At 38.4% G+C, this 23,411-nt stretch overlaps 1 protein-coding gene across 3 annotated transcripts in view; it reads right to left on the bottom strand.

Annotated features, from left to right (window-relative positions):
- Positions 1 to 23,411, bottom strand: part of PDE4D (phosphodiesterase 4D) — a gene marked incomplete at its 5' end in the record, with an annotated part of 1,034,128 nt that overhangs the window by 462,041 nt on the left and 548,676 nt on the right. The window contains one exon of one of the 3 annotated variants that reach the window (XM_080933671.1): positions 14,868 to 16,047. The exons of the other annotated variants lie outside the window; for them this stretch is intronic. Coding sequence (XP_080789797.1) covers positions 14,868 to 15,007 — 140 coding nt within the window. Of the gene's footprint in view, positions 1 to 14,867; positions 16,048 to 23,411 lie in introns of those variants that run through there. 3 annotated transcript variants of the gene reach the window in all.

Raw genomic sequence — 23,411 nt, 5'->3', positions numbered from 1 at the left:
ACCTCAGTTCAGGAACAGCACAGAAGGCTGATGTACTGCCTGCTTCCTGAAGATGCTACCCAGTGATTTTACAGCAGGGAACAGTGATAAACTGGCATGAAGAATCAGGGACTGAAAAGCTAGTCCCTTGGGAATGAAACCTTAAAAAAGAGAAAAAAATCTCTGGGATTCAAGAACACAGAAGGTGTGGGAAAGCAGATGCAATACCTGATTGCCCTAGGGAGACCTCATAGGGAAGTTGAGTGAATAGAGATCCTGGGGAGAGACTGAGGTGCCCATAGCCCTTAAACTGTTTAGATGTGTTATTGCTTTTAAAGCTATGGGTTTTCTAGAGGTAAAGCTATTTGATGAAGAAGGTCTCATCTGCCCTTCAGCTCCTTTGCTTTGTTATTTTTGTTTGTATCACTCTGAAGTTTCCATTTTTATTTGTTTTGTTTAACCACCAAAAACATTGCTTGTATGAAAACAGAGCTGGGTCCAGCATCCCTGTGAAGATTTATTTGACCTGCCTTGTGAATGTGAAGGATTCTGTTTGTTGACCATCCTTCACCTAATTATTCTTTCATTATAGTTTTCACAATTGGTGCATCTGTTGAAATATGGTTGGAGCATTTGAGAACTGTTCTATCTATCTATCTATCATCTATTTATCTATCTATCTATCTATCTATCTATCTATCTAAGTATATATAATATACATATATATGTACATATATTTGAGAACTGTTTTATCTATCTATCTATCTATCTATCTATCTATCTATAGTATACATATATGTGTACATATATTTGAGAACTGTTTTATCTATCTATCTATCTACATATATATAATATACATATATATGTACATATATTTGAGATGTTTTATCTATCTATATCTATATATCTTTCTATATATACATATATGTATATATATTTGAGAACTATTTTATCTGAGTATATATATATATGTATATGTAAAGCATACACACACACACACACACACACACACACACACACACACATATATATATATATATACATATATTGATAACCACAAGAGTTCTGGCATCTTTTAATAACTGGTGCCAGAAAGGAGTATAGAATTCAAGACTTCACAGCTAACTATATGACAAACTATGAAAGGACTCAGAGCACGTGAGAACACTGCACCCGTCATTCTAGGATGACTACTTGAAAGAAAGAAGTTCTTCATTAAATATATATTCAGATTATACTTGTAGATACATAGACTTTAGCGAAGTCAGACACACAGGCTTTCATTTTTTGCATTATAAATGAACAGTTTAGTTATAATCTTCAAAAAGCTTTGAAATATCAGCATGATATTCATAAAAATTCATGGGGACAAAAAGGGACAGGAAGGCCACTAAAATGAGTCAACCATCTTAGTAATTCTCAGGTACTATGATAATAATACACACGCAAACATATATATACATATATATACATACACATGTCATATATGTTACATACAACATACACAGAAGCAAAGTATAAACAAGTACATAAATGTATGATCTTATTGGAGCTTTTGCAAAAAAAAAACTTGAATGACTACACTATTAGACATTTCTTCACTGAATGAGAATGTGATTCACAAAAAAAATCAAAATGACAAGATGGTCAACATCAGACTAGCTTTTGAATTTCATTCAGCTAGGTGACTAAAACTGGGACTGTCCCCTTACACAGTACCACATGATAAGGAGGGGGAAGCCCATTGGTTACCAATACAAGACTTTCAATAGATTGGGCCCAATGAGAGTTTATCATAGACAAAGGAGGGGCCCAGAGGCTTCACCACTCACAAAGAAACTATCAGCATTTAGTGATGTTGAGAAAGGGTGCCATTTTCTTCAGTGATGTAGTCACAGAAAAGTTGTCTCATCAAAATACATGGGCCACCTCCTCTTCCAAATCACTCCTATTTTCTTGATGTCTATGGTCCTTGTTATTGGGGTTTAAATACAAGGGATTTGTTTTGTTTCCTTACAGGAGCTCATGCAAATGTTTCTGGTATAGGACATGCTTGCCCTCCCCATTGGCATTTGTTAGTGTTCATCATCTCTACTTTCTGCAAACCATAACTCTAGAACCTAAAGAGATGATTAAATATATTGTGAATTTCAAAATATGCTCTCACCAAGAAATTTGTAAGTATAAGATATCTATTTGTATTTTTTCCAAAGAGTAGATTTACATTATGATGTGTGAAAGAAATTTAAATGTTTTATTATTATCTTAGCTAATATGTGTGCTTGGTATTTTATGTGAAGCAAATATGGCAAACTTTCTGAATCTTAAATCTCACCTAAGAATTGATTTTTCTTAATATTTCTCAACATGTCAATATACCAAATGTGAACATTTTTCTTGAGCTAACATTTAATGACTTTACAAAAACAAACAGGTAAGACAATAAAAATGAGAAACTAAAAAAATAAATAGTTATGATGACAAAACTTTAAGGTATTGGTTACATTAGAATCAAAGAAATGTAGTAGAAGAGGGGAAAGAACGAGGCAAGAGTGGAAGTTAGGGACATACGCAGAAAAGATGATGTCTTCCAGACACAACATAGCTAGAGCACTCATGACCTTGGTGCTGCTGGGAATAATCTGCACAAGACCTGTACAAGATCAGACCCATCAACATTTCATCATCAGTGAAGGAGGGGCCCATGAGGTGGCTCTACTCTCCTCAAGAGAGTTTGCTGTTTTGAATGAGAAAGGCTTCTACAGAATTCTGTGGTTGAATAGTTGGTCCTGAGAAAGGATTAGTGACCTTACTGGAGAAGTTGTGTCATTAAGGGTGGGCATTGAAGTTTCACAAACCCATGTGATTCCTAGTTAGCATGTTCTCTCTCTTTCCCTCTCCCTCTTCCTCTCCATCCCTTCCTCCCCCCTTCCCCCTTCTCTGCCTCTTGCTTGTAGGTGAGAGCATAAGCTCCCAACTCCTGTGCTAGCACCATACCTGCGTATCTACTGGGCTCCTCACTTTGATGGTTATGGACCCTCGGAACCTGTAAGCCTCCAATAAAAAACACTTTATTCTACAAGTTGCCTTGGTTATGGTCTCTAATAATAGCAATAGGAAAGTAACTAAGACATATAGTATTGGTCCTTAATGGCTGTTGGGTGAGTGGGTATCTTCGTGTGGTGTTGCTACAGACAATTAGTACTTACATCTATGCAAGGGCCAATGCCTCTTATTAAGTGCAGTGGGTAACACAAGGAGAAACAGCAGCAGAGACACTGGCGGGGAGTAGGACTGTTAGTGGATGAGGAGCTAGATGAGGACAGGGTGGAGGGGGCTGACTGAAATGCATTATATAAATATAGGAGGCTGTCAACAATACAAAGCAAATAGGAAAAAGCTTGGGAAATATGGCAGACTCCATGACCTCGTCTGATCCTTGAGAAGACTTCACTCAGACTTCTATGTACCATGCCTCATTTTATCATGACAGTACAATAGGGAAGTAGAATTTCCTGTCAATTTTTCTATGTGGGAAAAATAAAGAAAGGAAACAAAACAAATGGAAGTGAGTTATGCTGCTACCAGAGGATGTGCATTTTCTTAGTGGAAGCATTAAGAACACACTCCTACTTTCTACTTCCACAGTCAGCACATTGCTGCCTCTCACTGTTTCATAGGGCCTACAGCCAACGGTATAGCTATCTTTGAGAAAAGGATGATGGGGTACATAGACACTGATGTTTTGTTTATCCTTGATGAATGTGTCTACTAGAAAACCTCACCAGGCAGCTGATACTCTAACACTGAAAGGTACAGTGTTTCTGTGCTGATAGAAATTTAGAAAACTGAGCTATCAGAGGTCAAAGGAAACCAAATGCAGTAGGTCCTGGAAAAATGATGGTGACAGTTCTGCAGCTGTGACCATCTCCTCTCAGAAGTCACATATCCGTAGTGTTCTAGTTGAAGTACATGCAGTACTGCACCTAAGGCCTTGCTTGCATGTAAATCAGCCTGGCCCTGCCAGGAATGAAGGAAGATCAGGTGTCAGGGAATCAATGCTCTGGTTTTCCCATCTAACATATGGTACAAATCTGAAGCAAGCTCTTATCCAAGGGTTTCTTAACAACAGTGGCTCTGGCTGCCTATCTCAGTTATCTGACCACAACCATACCCCATACTAACTTGCTTTTCTTTCGTGCCTAGCTGCAATGCTTTCTAGTTGTTGTTCCCTAAAATATAACAATGAAGTAAGCCATCCACACTAAAGTTTTTAGCTCATGCTGTGCTTCAGAGGGATGCCATTTTGATACCCAGCCACCTACCATAGCTCCAAGAACTATGGCTGAGAATGTGTGTTACATCAGTTCATCCTCATGGTAGTCAAGAAGAAATACTTACTCGGCCCCCATTCTGCAGATGGGGGTACCTAAGAACCTAAGTAACTTTTCCAGATTTGTAACCATGCTGGTACTATCAGTTGCAATGAGGCCTGCCTTTCTATACAAAGAGCAAAGTACCGTAGAAAGGCAAGCTGTGCTATAAGAAATCCAAAAGGTTTGAAGAGAACAGAAAGAAGGCTTAACTCGACTTAGAATTCAGAGCAAGCAAATAAAGCAGAATGGGGTATCATGTGTTAGCATGGATTTGCTAGGACAAAAGATTGGTGCATAGAAGTACATTCTCATATAAGGTTCATTGAGTAGTCAGAGAATGACTTCCGATATTATAGTGTCCCATCCGAGGAGCTAGCTATGCAAGGAGAGGAGGGGTCAGGGCACAGAGTTGGTCACCGGTTGGCCTTCAGTATCTTCAGTCCTTTCTTAATAGAACATCATTCATGTAAACTTCCTCATCAGCATGTCATGTCAGTTTGGTTTAGGTTACCATGGGCTTTGTTTAGAGGAGAGGTTCAGTTATTTACAGACATGTCTGCACTAGTAGCAGCAAGGGCTGGGGCCGATGTGGAGCAGACAGGTGAACTCACTCATTGCTGTTGGGATTGCAGACAGACAGAAGTAATGGCATATGTATAGTATAATCTCAAAAACTTAAAAGAAAAAGCTCAAATGTAGGTATATGTGTTGGAAAAGACAAAAGAATTAAGATTATAAAATTAATAAGTAGACTTTTATGATATTACAAAGGTAGAGACAAGATGTAGCAGGGCCCAATGCCATACTATATACAATGAGGAGCCAATATGTTTTCTTGGCTAAATTAAACACAAGAAGATTTTTTTATTTTTTTCTTTTTTGGACAGCGCAGACATGTGTGTTAAGAGTTCTAGCATTTGTTAAGATGAAAAGTAAACAAATGTAATATCAGTGTTAAGAATGCAGGCATAGATATAACTGAGTTACAAGGCTTATTTTAAGCCTTTAGTCTCAGAAGAAAGATGAAACATACATATGTAGATAAATACATACATAGGAAAGAACAGCCCCTAAATGATTAGGAATGAAGTGCCAATTAGTTGTGAAGAAAGTTTCAAGGAGGGCTCTCAGGTTAAGCACCATTCAGAAGAGCTAAGCATGAATACTGAGACAAAGTCTCTTCACTGTTAGAAGTTAAGAACTGAGAGAATTATTTAAGCTAAAGGCCTCACTTTTTTTTTAATATAGAAAATTATTTCCTGTCCAAACACACAGCCTTTCTCATGGAAGTTGAGATTAATCATGACAACCATAAATTCTAGAGACACAATTCTGGAATTACTTTCGATCTGAACCAGTCTTTGTGAGATATATGTGCTTCAGTTCAACACTGAATGTGTTTATCTTTCACTGTGGATGTCAACACTTACGGGCAGAACTCTGCAGTGTTACTGATGAAAAGGGCTGCTGTTTAAAGTTAGATTACTTTTTAAAAAAAGATTTATGTATTTATTTTGTTAATTTGAATACATCAGACACACCAAAGAGGGGCATCAGATCTCATCAGAGATGGTTATGAACCACCATGTGGTTGCTGGGAATTGAACTCAGGACCTCTGGAAGAGCAGTCAGTGCTTCTAACCGCTGAGCCATCTCTCCAGCCCTAAAGTTAGATTACTTGAAGAATGAACAAAGCAGAGGCTAGGGAATATCTACAGGGAAAGCTAAATACAAAGAAAGGCATGAGAACTCCACACTAGAGAGAAAGCTCAGAAGATAAAGGCATTTTGCTTTTGAGTTTGACAACTTGGGTTTGATTCTCTGGACTCAAATAGGAGAAAGAGTGAGTCAAATTGCAGAGGAACGTGGGTGCTCTGGCAAGACATCACATCCAAGGACCTCCTAGGTCTATGTGATCTAGCTGGGTGCCCTGGATCAGTATGATCTGGCTGGGATACAGATATACCCTTTAATCCCAAACAATAAAAGGTCAGTTTCTAGAAGGAAGCAACCATGTTTGAAGGGGCTAATTGAGAGGCAGATAAAATGCCAATTCATAGAAAGATTTGACAGAATGAGAGATAGAATATGCAACTCTCACTGGAACAGACAGATGGCACACAGAGGCGGAGGCAGGGTTACTGGGACAGTTTTACAGAAACAGGTTTGAGGTTAAGACCAAATGAGCCAGAGAATAAGGAGCCAGAAGGTTAGGACATATTATAAAAGTTAGTATGAAGCCAGGCAGAGCAATTAAGTTAGAAGCTAAGAGAAGCAGGGTTGAATCAGCCAGCATGGAGATGGGTGTGGGCAAGAACAGCTGAATTGAAGCAGCCAGCCAGAGTGCAGAAAGATCTGGAAAGAGTAAGCTTATTCAGCAGTAAGTCTCTGAGGGGACCATTACATCTAGTTAGTAAAAATGACTTTTACACCAAATCCTTCAAGATGTCCTCTGACATCCATGACATGAATGATGGCATGCACATGTTCCTACATAATAAATAAATGTGTGTAATTTTAAAAGAAAATAATCAGAACTCAATCCCAATCAGTTTTCAGGTCAATGTATTACTTCCCTGTTTACCTTGAACAGAAGAACAGTCACACCTTAAGAAGAGAGGAATTAGTACAGGCATCTAAGGCATGGTACCATTGATTCTTCCCAGCTTCATAATAATCACCCTCTTCACCTTCAGATTTCAAAAATAAAAATGTGGAAACTCAAAGAAGATTAAAACATGAAGTTTCCTTATAAATGATCAGGACCTCTCAGTACATTCTAGTAAGTTCTAAATACAGGGCTGAAATATCACGCAAAAGCTCCAGAAAGAGTAATGTTGACTCTGGTATTCAATAATATTAAGGGATATCTGCAGATAGAGCACAGCACACGTATCATTTGCAATTGCCTAGTGTAAGAGCCTGGGTTCTGACCCCAGTGTCATAACAAAGAAAAGAAGGAATGACAGAATGAAGAAATGAAGGATGAAAGAGGGAAGAAAAAAAGGAAGGACAACTAGAGGGCAAACTATAAAATCTGTTAGAATTATTATCATGATCTACAGAATCATAAAACCATTAAGTCTCATCTATTAATGTCTCATATCTGTCATTTCTCTAAAGTACTATAGAAACATAAAGAGTGTACATTAATAAATATTTAAATTATGTTAGACCAGCTGAAGTCAGTAAAGCATGCTTCATTATTTTTAGGAGTGAGCTTCCAAGGGAACATACATACTTTCAAATAAACTTCATAAGGTTTTGAAGAATCTTTGTGAAATAAGCTGATATATATGGAATCATGACATTTGAATTAAAACCACAGAAAATTTCCTATTAAAAATGAGCAGATCTGAACCTTTTTATTTTATTTTCTATCTCTTCCCATGATATATTTTATTGTTTAAAGACAAAAGTCAAAGCAAGCCTCTAATGGATTGTTTGTCACATCAGAGTCACGTCTGGGCAGAACAGGGAATCTCACTTTTCCAAAACCAAATCTCAAACCTGGACTGCACTCTAATGAATATATTCATAAGACACTTTCTACTGATGCCAGGGAGATAGCAGCAACAGAGACTTTAGCATGCTTTGCAATTCCCCAAACCATTATTTGATAGGAAAATATCATAAAAGCACCTTAATTTAATCATAAAAAAATTCACAATTTAATAATTAGGAACTATAACAGGTCCATTGAACCTCTGTGCCATCCCCTGATGTCATACTGTGAGTCAGTAAGTTGAAAACCAGACAAAACACCTTTTAATGACTTGATATATACTTTCAGCATCTATGTCCTATTTTCAACTTGCCTGACACCCTTGAACATGTTTCATGGCCTAACTAAGTACCCCGTTTGCCTAACTAAGCCACATTCCCTGCTGAGATCTGATTTTTTTTCTTAGAATTACATATCTCTTGGGAAATAGATATAACTAGACCAAATTCCCCAAGGATCTGAAGACTCTCATCAATGTAATTCATACATTATCTATATCCGTCCTCCTGAGCCTCCCTCCTACCTTTGAAGCACCAGATCTCAGTTTAGATCAAGTTAATGCTCTCTCCCTTGGACATTATAAAAACTTAAAATCTCATAGTTGGTTGATCACTTTAAAGTGCAGCGAATGCCCAAACTTATATGATCAGCAAAAAACAGTCAGAAATCTTTCATCTAACAGTCACCGAGTAGAGCTTACCAGTTCCATGGCTATTTTGAACATGGCCAGATAGCATGTCCAAACATATGGTAAGTGGAGCAGACCTTCCTTGCTCTGCTGACTGCCATGTGCCAAGATAAAGAACACATTTCCCTTTGCATAGATGCGCCGTTCATTTAGCCCTTCCTGTGGTTGTGTTTCTTCTTCATCAGTCTAAAGTGAGGCAACTCTCTTAATACATCTGCCTAGAGAGCCACCTTCCACTAAACCACAAAGAACCCTATTGGTGAGAATGGTTCAGGAACATAGTTCATGGCAAATTCCTTGCAAACATTATTCATTCTGAGAAAACAGAGAAAGTTGCTGATGTGGAGGAAGCCATGGTGACAACATCAACGGATGCTTTTCTAGGAGAGGTCTTTCACGTTCTCGGATGTCAGGCAGACTTATGCAAATTGCTAATGATTTTTCCTGGTATTTTGTTCATCGGTTTTTTTAGAAGGCCCATGGATAGATCATGGGGGCATGTTTAGCAAAAAACCAATATGGTTGGTTAAAGGGAGATTGGCTTGAAAATCAGGCCAGACCTAGTGTGGGCCAGCTTCATTATGTCAGACGAATGTCACCTTGAGAAAGTGTGACATTTGAGAAAGTCCCTTAACCTTTGAGCAGTCTGTACTGTAGAGAGTGAGTCAAAACAATGAAAATGGAAGGCCATGGATGGCTAATGAGATGGCTCAATGGTTAGGCCAAGGATGGCTAGTGAGATAGCTTAATGGATTAAGGGCTTGTTGTTTATACATGAGGACCAGAGTTCAGAGTTCCCAGTAGCCATGTTAAAGCCAGGAATGATGGTATATATCTGAAACCTTGGTACTGGCCAGGGGTTTTAAAGTCAGAGAGCTAACTTGTCAGCCAGCCTAGCTGAAACAAGTCTATGTTCAGGGAAAGATCTTATCTCACAACATAAAGTAGAGAGCTATTAAAAAGATAAGAGACAGTCTCCACGTGTGTGACACTTGAGCATTTACTGCCACAGACACAAATATACCATACATACAAGTTCAAAATCAAAATTACTATTGCTACTGAATGATGCTGCTCAATAAAATTACAGGGCATGACCATGAGAGCTCAGACAGTGTTGCTGTCCTCTGATACACACATGGAAGTTGTCATGCCTTACGTAGCCTGCATGTATAATCCATGTTATCAATCCTTCAAGTCTAACGCATGCGCATGCGCAGACACACACACACACACACACACACACACACACACACACACACAGGAGGGGGGAATAAAGAGAGATAGAGATGGAGACAGAGAGACAGAGAGATACACATATATCCATGTATATATGCATTACAAATTTTCATAGGAAACTATCCCTAAACCTGTTGTCTTTACCATGTTTACAGGGTGATAATTCTCAAAGAACAGGAAATACAATCTAAGAGCCCATCAAGTGATTGTCAGACAGTAGTTAACTTCTGGCTTACAGGCATTTTTGAACTATTGCCTAAAAGATTGGAATAAAGTTAGACACAGTAAAATTTTGTGTGATATGACTAGAGAAAGATAGACAGTGAGTAAGGGGTTAAAAAATTTTAAAAAGGAAATTTAAATCTATGGCAAATGAGAAAGTGGTTGTTACTTTCCTATTAGTTATTTTTTTCTTTTTAACATTCTGAACTACATCCCCCCCCCCCCCCCCCGTGATTTGAAGACATTTTCTCTCAGCCAAAGACATCAGCATCAAAGTAGAAATGCAGTAGTCAAATCTAAAAGAGCAGGCTGGGTAGAGAAGTATGACAGACATGAGCTAGCCCACACTCTTGGCTAATAATTTTCTGTTTTCATTTTCTTTGTTTCTTTCTTTATTCTTTCTTCTTTTTAATCCACAGTCAGTAGTTGAAAATGTATAATTTTAGCCATGTAAGAGAGACTAAAATACTAAAGTTAATTTGCATACACTGTGGGTACACACTAGGATTTCCAGTTGCAAATTCCTTCTCAATCATAATACTCGCAATCAAATTTTATTTTCACTTGTAAGTTCTGAAGTATCATTTAGAATTCAAGAATCACATAGCTAGAGACAATAAACAGCATTAAAATAGAAAGCCAAGAGGCAGATAAATTATATTTAATAAGATCAGAAGTTCATCTAATTAGAAGCAACGTCGATCTAAGCTTGACCTTCTGCCTTACAATGGCCTGAATTGATAACAGTGCTTGAGTGATGGATGAAGAAGAAGAACTCATAATTATCAGCCTGAAGTTATTATCCAGTGTTTACAAATACACTTTTTGGTCCAACCAGGATCTAGACCCAAGCTTTGAGTGTGGTGTCCTGAAAGGAGCTGTTGCAAAGAGGAAGAGAAAGTTCTGTAAGAAGGGCCTCTGACGTGCACCCTCTGTGGAAAGTGCACCGACACTGTCTGAATTTTGCTTTACCAAAATGAGCAGAACACTGTTATTCTCTACAAAATGTAATACAAGCTGTGCATACATCATTCCCATTTACTGTTCAAAACAGGAACTTTGTGCACTTTACTTCCAGGTTTTGTTTCTGTAGTTTCAATTTAAAAGTGCAAACAAAAAAAAAAAAAAAAAAAAAAAAAGTGACCAGAGAGAAATAATTTCCCTTCGTTAAACAGTCTTTTACCAAATCTTCATTTATTGGATTAAGTGTTTAAAACCCTGTGTAGTTTTGAACTTATTCAAATTATACTATTACATGTTCATTTGTACTTTGTCCCATTCTATTAAGAAAGTATAACAATGAAAACAAAACAAAATGAACCAGTCAAAACTTTGGGAGTTGATACTTGAGACCATATTGTCTAACAAAAAAAAAAAAAAAAAAAAAAAAAAAGGGCAGAAGCCTCAAAGGGAAAAGAGAATCAATATTGATTTAAGGAGGTATAATCATGCTATTTCACTTCTTAATAGAGATGAGCTGGGCTGGCATCAGCATCAGCACAGCAGTTTATAAAGCATTTAAATACCTGGCCTTAGAAGATGAAATAGGTAAATAATTAATCATCATTCATAATTACTAGTGCAAAACCTTCTTCAGCAAAGTGTGTTAACTACTATGAGTCCCCATTCTCCAAGTCAGTTGGGCCCCATTCAAAAAGGAATACAAAGAAATTCAAACAGAGTGCCCTCCTAAACTTTGAAACTATCCATTTTCATTGCATTCAACACAACTTTATGCATCTTGTACAGATTTATAACATCTTACACCATTTCTTTACAAATCATATTATGCAAAGTATACGTTGTGATGTGTGTGTGTGTGTGTGTGTGAGTGTGTAAGCCTATAAATTCATGTTAGTATTGTATCCTTGATAGAAACTCTCATGTAGCTCAACATCACAGTATCATGAGGCTCCTTAGGAGTCCTATTAATTGCTGCTGGATGGAATTTAAATTCCTAGAAAGCTGACTTGCATTTTCCTTCTTCAACCATGGAAATTCAACCCATTTTTGAATTTCCAGGCTCACATTCTATCCTTATAACTCGACCGAAGAAAACATGGAGGTATACAGGGCTCGTTTATTAGTCAGGAGAACCCTTATCTTTGTTTGGTGAGGCAGTAAAATGGCTAAAATGTGTAATGGAAAGACACCTTGGCAATAAAATCCTCCAGCAAATATTTCTAATGTAGCTTTGAACAAGAAAGACACTTTCCTCTTACCACTCTACAAGCACACAAGGGGTAGTGTTCTATTAAGCCAATTACTCAAACCACTTATTAACTTTAACTTGTAACCAAGAAACAGTGAGTTTGTCACAGGACTGCACAATAATCCAGGCCAAGAGAAGGATGGGATGGTGAGAATTTCTATTTGGATAGTGATCCCAAGTAACTTAAAAAGACTTCTCTAGACCTGCTCCATATAAGCTTCTTTCTGGCCTCTCATAAAACAGAAGAGAAATATGCTAGACCATGTCTCTCTCTATCCTGCCTACCCAAAAGGCTCAGTGCTGTCCTAGAGCAGAGCTAGGATCTCTGAAATCAAAGCACACGTCTCCTTTAAAATGGTTACTGTTCATAGCCATGGTCTGTTACCATCCTCTGATCTGTCCTTCCACAGAGAAGCAGAGGAGCATGTGGAGATGAAGAAAGACAAGGTCTTTCTACCCCCCACCCCGATTTAAACAAGAAGACTGAAGAGCCTGGATAGCGACCCAAGGGGGACTCTTGGTCAAAGGGCAGGAAGGATTCCTGCCAAACTCCTTGTTTACAGCAGTACTGGGAGGTGTAGTCCTCTGTGAGGCAAGTAACGACCTGGAAGCTGCGAATCCAGCACAGCACTAAATGGGTCACCTGGAAAAAACCACCGGTTTCCTCCTTTGAGTTCAATGTCTCAATAATGAAGCCTTTTACGGAACCCAGGGGAAAAGAGTCACGCAGAGCAAGGTATCCACTCTGGCTCAGTTTGTTCACAACAATAACAAATTTGCACAGCATGAGGTGAAATGGATGAAGGGTTACCTAGCTCCAGGCACAAAAGAAACCATTCAGAACTCCCAACTTCTCTATACCTCTTTTGAACACATTTTTTATACACAGTGGCAGAAGCATGAATAAGCAAATTTGCATTCCCCCCCCAACTACAGAGTTGAGCAGCCCCCCTTCTTTTCAGTCAGAAGTAGAAGTGAGGTTAATGGTGATCACACCACTACGTGTTCAGAGGGTACAGACACCCTAGCTATTGCAACACGAACAAACGGACTCAGACAATAGAACTTAGCTAAAACAGAAGCTGTTGTTTTATAGCAAAGTACCCCTTTTGGAAATGATAATGTTGACCCTTGAAAGGGAAAATAACCTTTGTATTAAATAAAGTAAAAGCAAAGGTGAGGAGGTTTGGCCTTGGCCAGAAAGAGAGCTAGAATAATAGAAGACAAATGGACAGATGCTACTGTGCAGCAAGGACCACTTCCAGAGCCTTCTAACCTCAGGATTAAGGGTTCCTGATGTGTCTTTTCTGTAAGAAAGACTAGATCCCTATGCTGACATCTGACCCTCCCCAACAAGGGAAATAAGGTGCTGGCACCAAAGCCCTCCTGACTCTGGGGCTGCAGTTGGAAGTGGGCCCCTGAGGCCTGCAGACACGCTATCCTGACTCTCTCACAGACACCCGAGCTTGGGAACAGAGGCTGTGGTCATCAGAGAAAGGAGATACGCCACAACCCTGATTCTGGATGACTCTAGAGTTGTAACAAAACAGGCACCTGTCAAGACTGACAGAGGGGTCCCCCACCTCACATTCACTGCAAGTGATTTTTAATTAGAAAACAGAACCTCTGTAACAACCCAGTAGGCGATTTTGTCATGAGAACGTTGGCCAAAGCAGCTATGAACCCCTCAGAAATCAGTGCTTATGAATTTATTACTTATCTCAAGTCTGGTCAAAATGTTTACATGGAAAATATGCTTTGGAAATCAGACCCAACAGAGGCGGCACATGCAGGTTGGGAGACAAAAAACCTAGTAATGTGCTTTTATAAATCACAAATGTTCTGCTGAGAGAAATTGAATCCACGCCCCCTCGTAGGTACAATAAAAACAAGCAACTTTCAAAATAAGCACCTTTGTCCTTGTAATGGCCCCAGCCAAGAGCTCTTACACACTAGTCACAGATGCTAACCAGCAATGGAACAGGATGGCATATGTCTGGAGACCTTGACACATTGAATCATTGAACTGAACCTTAAGGCCTGACCAAACATTCAAGGACTAAGCAAGTTCTGTAAAGTTAGTGCACTCCATGATTCATGGATGAGAATTCTGTCAGAATTCTATTGGTTCAGCCCAGAAGGGCTATTCTTGAATAGCTAAAGCAATCTTAAATGTGATCAAGTAAGATATTATGATTTTTTTTAAAGAAAATATTGAGTCAGCATTCAAAGTTTCCCTTAACCTTCTATGGAAATGCAGGCCAACTGATATTTGAAGTCAGAAACCTATGTATGACCTTTCCTAGAGCATTTTCAAATAATAATAATAATAACAACAATAATGATAATGATAATAATAATAGACAGACAAAGCAAATTTCCAGTCCTTCCATTTTTGTTCCTTACTCAATAGGTTGTTATTTTCTATATTTTTGGTTATAAAATATTAGCTATTGTGAACATCCTCCTGTTTTTTTGGGGGGGGGAATGCTTTGTATCAATAAGAAAATTTTAATTGCATAATCGTTACTTTCTCAGATGGTCTTCTTGGTTTTATACTGAGTGCTCAGGACATACCTTCCCCTACCTGCTGTCATGGGATTTTAGAAATCTGGGTTTTCAGACTGAAAGGTATTGATAACTTACCATATCCAGGAATGCCTTCTGAAAGGGAAGGTATTCACATGCATCATGTTCGCAGCTCTTCCGTCATTAATATTTTCCTCGTCTCCTATGTTGCATGTAGTGGTTTTCACAGATGAATCCCAACACTCTGGTCTGAGCATCGATCATGGATAATTATTGCAACAAGTAATGAATTTCACGCCCCCCCCAAAATCACCCTCCAAAAAGAGAAAAAAAAAAAAAAAAAACACAAATAGCAAAAACAAAAGCCCTTGCAGGATTCGAAGAAAGAAACATCACAGAGCACGGCAGGTAGGAGTCGGTCCACGTATCTCCTACCAGTGAACACACTAATAGAACCAGTCCAATCTCCAGTCCTGAGTGACCGTGGGTATTGTCCTGGAGAGATCCAACTGCCTTGAGTATGAATTAACGCATCCTCTCAGAAAGGACTATGGAATGTGGACAAAAAGGAGTCAAAAGACAGTTTCTTGTTATCCTTGTTAAAGAAGTGTTAGGAGGGAAATGGAAAACTTCAGCTTGTCGCGCCATACTGCCCTTTAGGGAAGAATACTGCTTTTTCTTCTTTCTTAGGAACATATTCTCGTGTGGTCACTTTAACGCAGTGCTACTGTCTGAGTCTGAGACTTGTCCGACAGAGACCTGGCCAGAGGGACTAGGAACCGTGTATATACAGCGCACGGCAACTTCTTCTCCCGATTTCTCAGAATTGCTGGTTTCGAATGTTGAAGTAGGAAGGCAAGGAGTAATTTCTGCTTTGCAGGACAGGGTTGGTGCTGGTTCCCATCATGACTTCAGAAGGCGCTGTGGTGATAAAATTCATCTGCCGCCTAACCCCACAATAAGGCTGTCTGCTCTCCTTAAGGAAAATGACTAAGCTATGGATTCTCTCATGGCAGAATCCCCTCTAATTTGTTGTCAAATCCAAACCGTGTGTGAGCTTTTAATATTTTTGCTTTGGAAAGAAAATGAATCTCCCAGCTGCAAGGCAGACGTTGTCTAAGAATTTCTTACTCGGCTGGCTTTCTTTCCGCTCTGTTCTCTTTTACCCCCAATTCAGTTCCCAAATTGATGTCATTTACTCTGGTGCTCTGACATCCGCAAGATTCTCATGCCCAAGCTATACAGACCTTGCATGCTTTTAAAATACTGTGGCAACAGGCTCCAGCTGGAGTCCCCCCCACACTGAATTTCCGGCAGAACCTTTGGGATCCTCGCAGCCGCCTTGTCTGCCCTGGGCTGTGCCGCCCCGGCTCTGAGCCGGACACTTGCAGGCTCCCCAGTACTGTATTAACTCTGCAGCAGCCCGCCTGCTCAGCTGCAGACTGCTGCCTGACAGGGGATGTGCTGGCGTCAAGGGGGCCCTCTAGGTGGGTTCCCAGATACTGCAGAGCCGTGCGCTCCTTGCTGGCCTCCAAGGAAGAGTGAGCTAAAGGGGTTAAAAGGAAGAGCTTGCCCTGAAGGAGCAGTTTTCTTTCAGTAAGTAATTACCAGGCAGGGAGGGGGAAAAAGGGGGGGGGGTGGCTAAAGAAACCTGTAAATAACCTCACAGGGAATTGACACCCTGAACAGATAGATATTACTGTGGGGGAAGGCTTTCCTGTTTGTTTAATTCTCCACCCATTCAACAAAAAGAAAGGGAACAAAAGAAGCCCAGAGAGAACGTGCAAAGGATAGAAAGGATAGGTATGTTCGTTTTTTTTTTTTTGTTGTTGTTGTTGTTGTTTTTTTTTTTTAAACAAAAATATGGGGTGGAGGAGCCTTGCTTACTAGATGATTTGTAACCAGTTAAGTACAGATTTTCACACTATGATTTTGGACAGGAAATCCTGGGGAAGCTAGTTCTGCAGAAGTCACTTAGACTTCTATTCCATTTGCGCATGTCATAAAGCTGCTTGTTTGATTAGGGGGTGTGTAGCTGGGAGGAGAGCTCCCTTTTCATTTCCCGGAGCCTGCCCCTTTGTTGCAGAAATTCTGTTCAATAATCCCCCGAAAGCACCCCATTGCTGTTGATGCCATTTTGGAGCAAGAATAAAATAGTAAACTCTTGGAATAGTAGGTTGGCTCTTGAATGGTGCTTGTCTGAAATCAGAGAATGGGCTTCTCTATGGTAATGTGCGCAACGTTAATGTATCGCTTTTAACTTGGGTGTTTAAGAAGGCCATTATGCAATTGCTTCCTATTACAAGGAATACTGGCAACTCTTAACATACTATTTATCGTCACTTATGGTTTCCCCAGTGAATTGTTGTCCTTGCAAAAAGTCATTACTGGGGCGAAGAGGATTAATTTCTCATAAATTCTAAAGCAAATGTGTGTGAGAGTGTGTGTGTGTGTGTGTGTGTGTGTGTGTGTGTGTGTAATTAGTTTTGAGAACTGCTAAGATCTGATGAATTGATGGTCCCAGAGCAAAAATTCACTCCTGGGAGAAGGAAGATCTCCGGGATTTCTTTAAATCAATTTGAATTTTTCATGCAGAAAGATGGCACCACATAGCACAAAGGGACTTGAGGAAAGTTACCAGGACTTTCTGTGATCGAGGCAATGCCCTTGAGGCACCTTTGTTTAGAAAGGAGGAGATCTCTCTCCTAAGGTCATTTGTGATCCTGCCCAGAACCCTTTCAGCTTCAATTATTCTTAGCAAGCTCTCAATGCTTGTAATTAGGACTCACGCAGTCATTCAATGTTACAGTATATATATATTTGTTCTTTAAGATCTGGGTGTACTGGTAATATCCCTGGACATCTTCTAAGAGCTTCACAGGACAATGGGACAGTTAGGCAGACAAGGTTCCTGACCCTGTGTTGAAGAAGAGGAGCGGAGGCACTCAGAAGGTAAATGTTGCTGGAAGACGGACACATTGGAAGTAAGAAGTCTGACCACATGGCTAAGATTCTATCCCCACCCCCACCCCCAGCTAAGTTTACCTCCTTGAGAATGAACTCTAAGAGTCAGTATTTGCCCATCATCACACTTGCAGGAAGAAGAAGCTCTGGTCCCACTTAGGTTATGGGCACCTGTCCTTTTACTTTTATGGTAGGGATGATGTGATAGGCATTAACTATTCCAAAGTCAGCACTCGCTTCTTAAGCGAGTGGTGCTCCTTAGAATATGTAGCATTTGTAAAAGACAAAAATGATGTAGCACTATGATTTCCACTCTGATGAACATTTTCACTTGGCATTTTTCTGTTTTTAGCTCATTTTATGTCCATTCTGTTCATGGGCCAAAGTAGTATGTACGTGCAAGCTGACAGCATCAGCAATCAATAACTCCGAATTTTCCCAGGTACCCTGGTCTCACAGCTGATGCTGGCCAGCTATGTTTCCACTTGTGGATAATGGCATAAGCGGCACTCAATAGATCGAAAACACAAAAATGACTCAGTAACTACATCACTAATAAGACTTTTAAATTAAAATATACTTTTAAGAGAAATTTCAGTTGAGTCCCCTCCCCCACCTCAAGTTTGGGGACTGGAACTGAGACCTCACAGATGTTACTCTCAAGGCTTCTGTCACTGAACTAAATACCTTCTGTTCAGCTTCAGAGTTTTAAGGTGAGCTTCGTTTTCTTTTAATATGTAACTGTATCAAATAAGGTAAAACAAGCTAGATAGTAACAACTGAGAAACTACAATAAGCACTAAAAATTCTTGAAGTGTAAGAAAGAAAAACATAATTTTTCTCCCAGTTCAGGAAGCTAAGATTACAAATTAATGAATAACCTTAAGTTGAGTAGTTTTGTGGGCTCAAGGCAAATATAAATGAGTTTATTTTGACTATAGAAGCAGTTTTTTTTTTTTTTTAATTTTGAACTAGAATCTGAGTTTTAAGAGTTATGGCCAGTAAATTACATGTAAAGCTTATGAGACAGTAATTAATGAATCTGTGATTTTTCAAAAACAACAGGAAAAGAATTGTGGCAGCTTAGAAACAAGTTCTAAAAATAAATAACTTTGAGGACTTTCTCAGGTTTTTTGTGTTTTGTTTTGTTTTGTTTTTTATTTAAAGCAATGGTCACTTTACAGAACTTCTAACTCTGTGTGAACCATTCCAGGCTCTCTAGCTCATCTCAGCCTCTACGTTTTGATAAGTAAATTATCACGAATCACTAGCCACTGATTGGCAGACCTTGGTGAGGTCTCTGTGGCTATGCCGTAACCTCGGATCAAGCAACACCAAGACTGATGATGTTTTGTGGTCATTAAATTTCCCAGTCCTGAAGAAAGCGTGGGATTAGCTGATCATTCAAGGCTAGACTAGTATTAGCTACCCTCAGATGAGAGATGTGAGGGAAATTATGGTTTATTTACTATTCAAGTATGAGCTCACACATAGAGCAAATCAATATGTGTGGGTATGTGCATGCGGATGAATCAACACAAGCATCACACAGATGTTTATACACATTGCTAACCTTTACACAGACTCATATGAAGAAGCATGGGTGGTACCCAGGGTCACCATGTCCTAATTTATTTACTTATATATTTATTTATTTATTTATTTATTTATTTATTTATTTATTTATTTATTCATTTAGTGAGGAGGAGGCTGACTCCTGAGAAACTCTTAGATCTGAAATTTGGTAAGGCTGCCTTCAACCACCTGTGAGAGTAAAGACAAGGGCCTCAGGGCCTCAGGGTTCCTTATTTATTTATTTATTTATTTATTTATTTATTTATTTATTTATTTATTTATTGGGTCCTTCCTTTAAATACAAAGCCAACAGCTTCTTCAAAAACTTGTATTCTTTCTCTATGTTTGAAGATTCTATTCTCCTCACATTCCTTCAGTGTTCAGTGTCCCTTCCAGGTGATCAAAAGGCTAAGTCATAGCATCTTGCTACTGGAACCACAGCAGAATAGAGGCCCCACACTGCCCTGGAAACTTGGGTGTTTCCTAAGCCCTTACTTACTTTTGTGCTTCTCAGTAATGAGAGGTGACAGGAATCAGTTTATTTACCCCCTGAATTTTAGGTTCTATCTATTCGTGTTGTGTATAATTTTCACGAGCTTACTAAATCTCTTTGAGACAGCATGTAGTATATATAAATGTATATATAAGTATGTATATACTTATATATCTATATCTAAACACATATATCTATACATACATATGTGTTTGTATATGAATATAAGTGGGGCATAAAATGTATGTATATATATATATTATATTTAATATATGTACATGTTCAAACATAGATTATTATAGTATTTTACGTACAGAAACAAATTATAAGCTACTTTATAGTACAAAAAGTACTTATTGTTATTCACATGTATTTTAATGTGTTTATTTTAATATAAATACATATTTTTCAGAAAAGGTACAATTTTACTTGTTTCAATGTTTTGTTGTATTTATGACACCCCAAAACCGTATTGGCACTCACTTAATATTAACTAATGATCATATCAATAATGATGACATTCTACTTCTGACAACCCCAAGCAAAGGCTGAAGACGTGCTGTTCAGCACATTCATAACTGAAACAGGAGAAGCTCTTCTTGAAGCCAGGGTTTTGATTGCTAAGCATTAGGGAACTGTGTGATATTTCAGCACGCTGCTGCTATATCCAATTTCTTCATGTTCTTGTAACTGAGAAACAGTACCAACTAAAATTGAAAAGAAATTTACCAAAATCCTATCTCAATTACCTAAAAGCTAACATGTACTTTAGTAACCTGTTCATGATTTGATTTATTAAAAATACGTCATTTAGGACCATAGAGCCAAAGCTTAAACCTTCACTCTTAAGGAGTGAGAAGAGGCATTTACAGAAGCACTGATATACCTTCAAATGCAATGCACTTCATGACTGAAGCATCTAGAACATCCACTAAATTCCATTACAAGTATTTGTAGCAGAAGAAGAGGCAGAAGATAAGTTCTTGGAAACTTAATATTTAGTATCAAATATAAAATATGAAAGTATCCACAGTACATTTGAAAGTAAAAATTAGAACTTGGATTATTTTAATTTACACATATCTTATTAAATAAATTTATTTATTTAAAATTTATTGCATATTTTAATATAAATATAGATTTTTTTTCCAGAAAGGCCATAGTTTACTTGTATCCAAATGGAAAAACAGAAAGCAACAACAAACCTCAAGTGAATTACTATAAGGAATCTTTTCCTGATGTGAAATTGTATTTCATTTTAATCTTAAAAGCTTTAGAGGATTTGCATCCAATTTCATAACCCAATATGCCAGAAATATTCCAAGACAATGATTCAGAAATTCAAACCAAAATGTATCTGCTATGTAATAAAGATCAGCTTCAAATTATACTCATGCTCTAAGATTTCTAAACAAATTGCTTTTCAAATATCTGAAATAATACTATACTTTTATAAAAACATTCCAGCATTTTTAGAATAGTGTCTTCAGTATGAGCTTACAAATTTGCATGTGTGCTAACATATATATTTCTGTCAGTGCATACAAGAACAACAGACATTCTAGATTAGCTACCCTAGGCACACAAGCTAAAAGCAAAGGGCATTTAAAAAGAATTTTTATTATATATTATATATTATATATTATATATGGCATATATGTATATCTATATATCTATCTATATATCTATCTGTCTGTCTGTTTATCTATCCATCTTTCTATCTGTATCTTTTTTATTTTATATGTCTTGACTGTCTAGGAATTTAGAAAAGCCTTTTCTATTGCCTTGGTTGCCACCACAACTATACGGTAAGACATTATTGTTGAAGATAGCACATTTTTGGGTGCAAGATGTAGAGAAATCAGCCTCAAACTGACTGTGACTTCCTGCTGACTAGCTTTCCCAGTGACTGAAGGTACAATATAGACTACTAGAAAAGAAAAATATCAACTGTCTCACTCAGCACGAGGCTCTACATCGGACTCCTTACTAACCTTCTAGGAAAACCCACCCATTTGTCAGTGGCAAAACTATCATGGTGAAAACTAGCTGCTTTTGGATTGGACTTGATATCTACTCCATGGAACATAGTCTGCCTGTCACCATAACCTTAGTCAGAAGACTGTGGCTAAGAAGGCCAGAGGCTTCTGAGAAGAACCTGCCAGAATCCTTGTGATAAATGGTAATATGGTCAAATCAACTTCTAAATATAGTTATGGCCATAGTCATGAACTATGAACAAACTTGATCAAACAAGCTTCTCTTTGCAATGTAGACAGCATTGAGAACACAAGACTGGGTAGTCATCTCAAAATGGGACATCTTTATCAACCCTTAACCCCTATACAAGATCGAGCTAGATATGTAAGAAGATCTCCAAGCACTACCTCCTACTTAGGGCTTATTGGCTGAGATAGCTGCTCAGGTAAGTGTTTTAACCTTCAAAGCCTTACAGAGTATGGGTTGATTTCTAGTGTTCCAGGGAATAGGTATACATTCACGTACACATGGGCAGCAATAATGGGACTAAATGGGTTACTAAAAGAAATGAAGGGAAGAGGAAGAAGAGGAGGAGGAGGAGAAGGAGGAAGGGGAGGAGGAGGAAGAGAAGGAAGAGGAGGAAATGATGCTAGGAAGAGAAAGTACTGGGATAAATACAAAAGGAGTTCAAATAGTAAATACAAATCTATTACATACATGAGTGGAACCCTCACAGAAAAAATATTGAATGCATGTATTGCTTTACAGTTAAAAGATAAAAATCAAGAGGCACTATATTTAATGTTAATTAAAAAACAGGAGTCAATCCTTGTTAGTAACTTCAAATTATAATATCAAATTTTGAGTTTCTAATGTTTGTTAAGTAGGCCCTCTAAAAGGCTAGAGAACTTTCAGCCTTAAAACTAGAAACTCAGGAAGGTGGTGGTGTTGTACACCTTTAATCCTAGCACTTAGAAGTCAAAGGCAGTTGAGTTCAAATCCAGCCTGGTCTCCAGAGTGAGTTCCAGGAGAGTCAAGGCTACATAGCATTCCAAACCACAAACAAACCCAAACCCAAAGCATATATAAACAGCTGATTTATTCATTCTTCTGAATCTATATGGATATTGTACTTGGGACAAGATACAATTATCAGAGTTGAGACCATCATCGCTAAAGCCATGTCTACCGGGAAAATAAAGTAACCGATTAAATGTTCCCATAATACCACACTCAAGCTCATCAAGGGATGGATGCTGTACAGACTGAAATCCATGTTGGCACATACTCAAGCATTTGAGCTACACAACACACAGTGTTGTAGACACATACCTTCTATACAATATAGTACTGTAGATACATACCCTTATACAACCCAGCAGCACAGTGCTGTGTGTTTCACACACACACCCTCTACACAACCCAGCACAGTGTTATGTATTTCACACACACATACACTTTCTCTCTATACAACCCAGCAGAGTGTTGTAGACACATATCCTCCACACAACACACTGTTGTAGATACATGCTTTTCACATAACACAGCACAGTGGGTCAGGACAAAGAAAGTGATGTTTGCCGCAGGATCAAGAGAGGTTTTGGGCTGTATGTTTGTCTTACTTAACTCATCCTCACTGATCAGATATA

Source organism: Micromys minutus (assembly GCF_963924665.1).
Source record: "Micromys minutus genome assembly, chromosome: 20".
Taxonomy (NCBI): Eukaryota; Metazoa; Chordata; class Mammalia; order Rodentia; family Muridae; genus Micromys; species Micromys minutus.
This window is presented reverse-complemented; position numbering and strand designations above follow the sequence as displayed.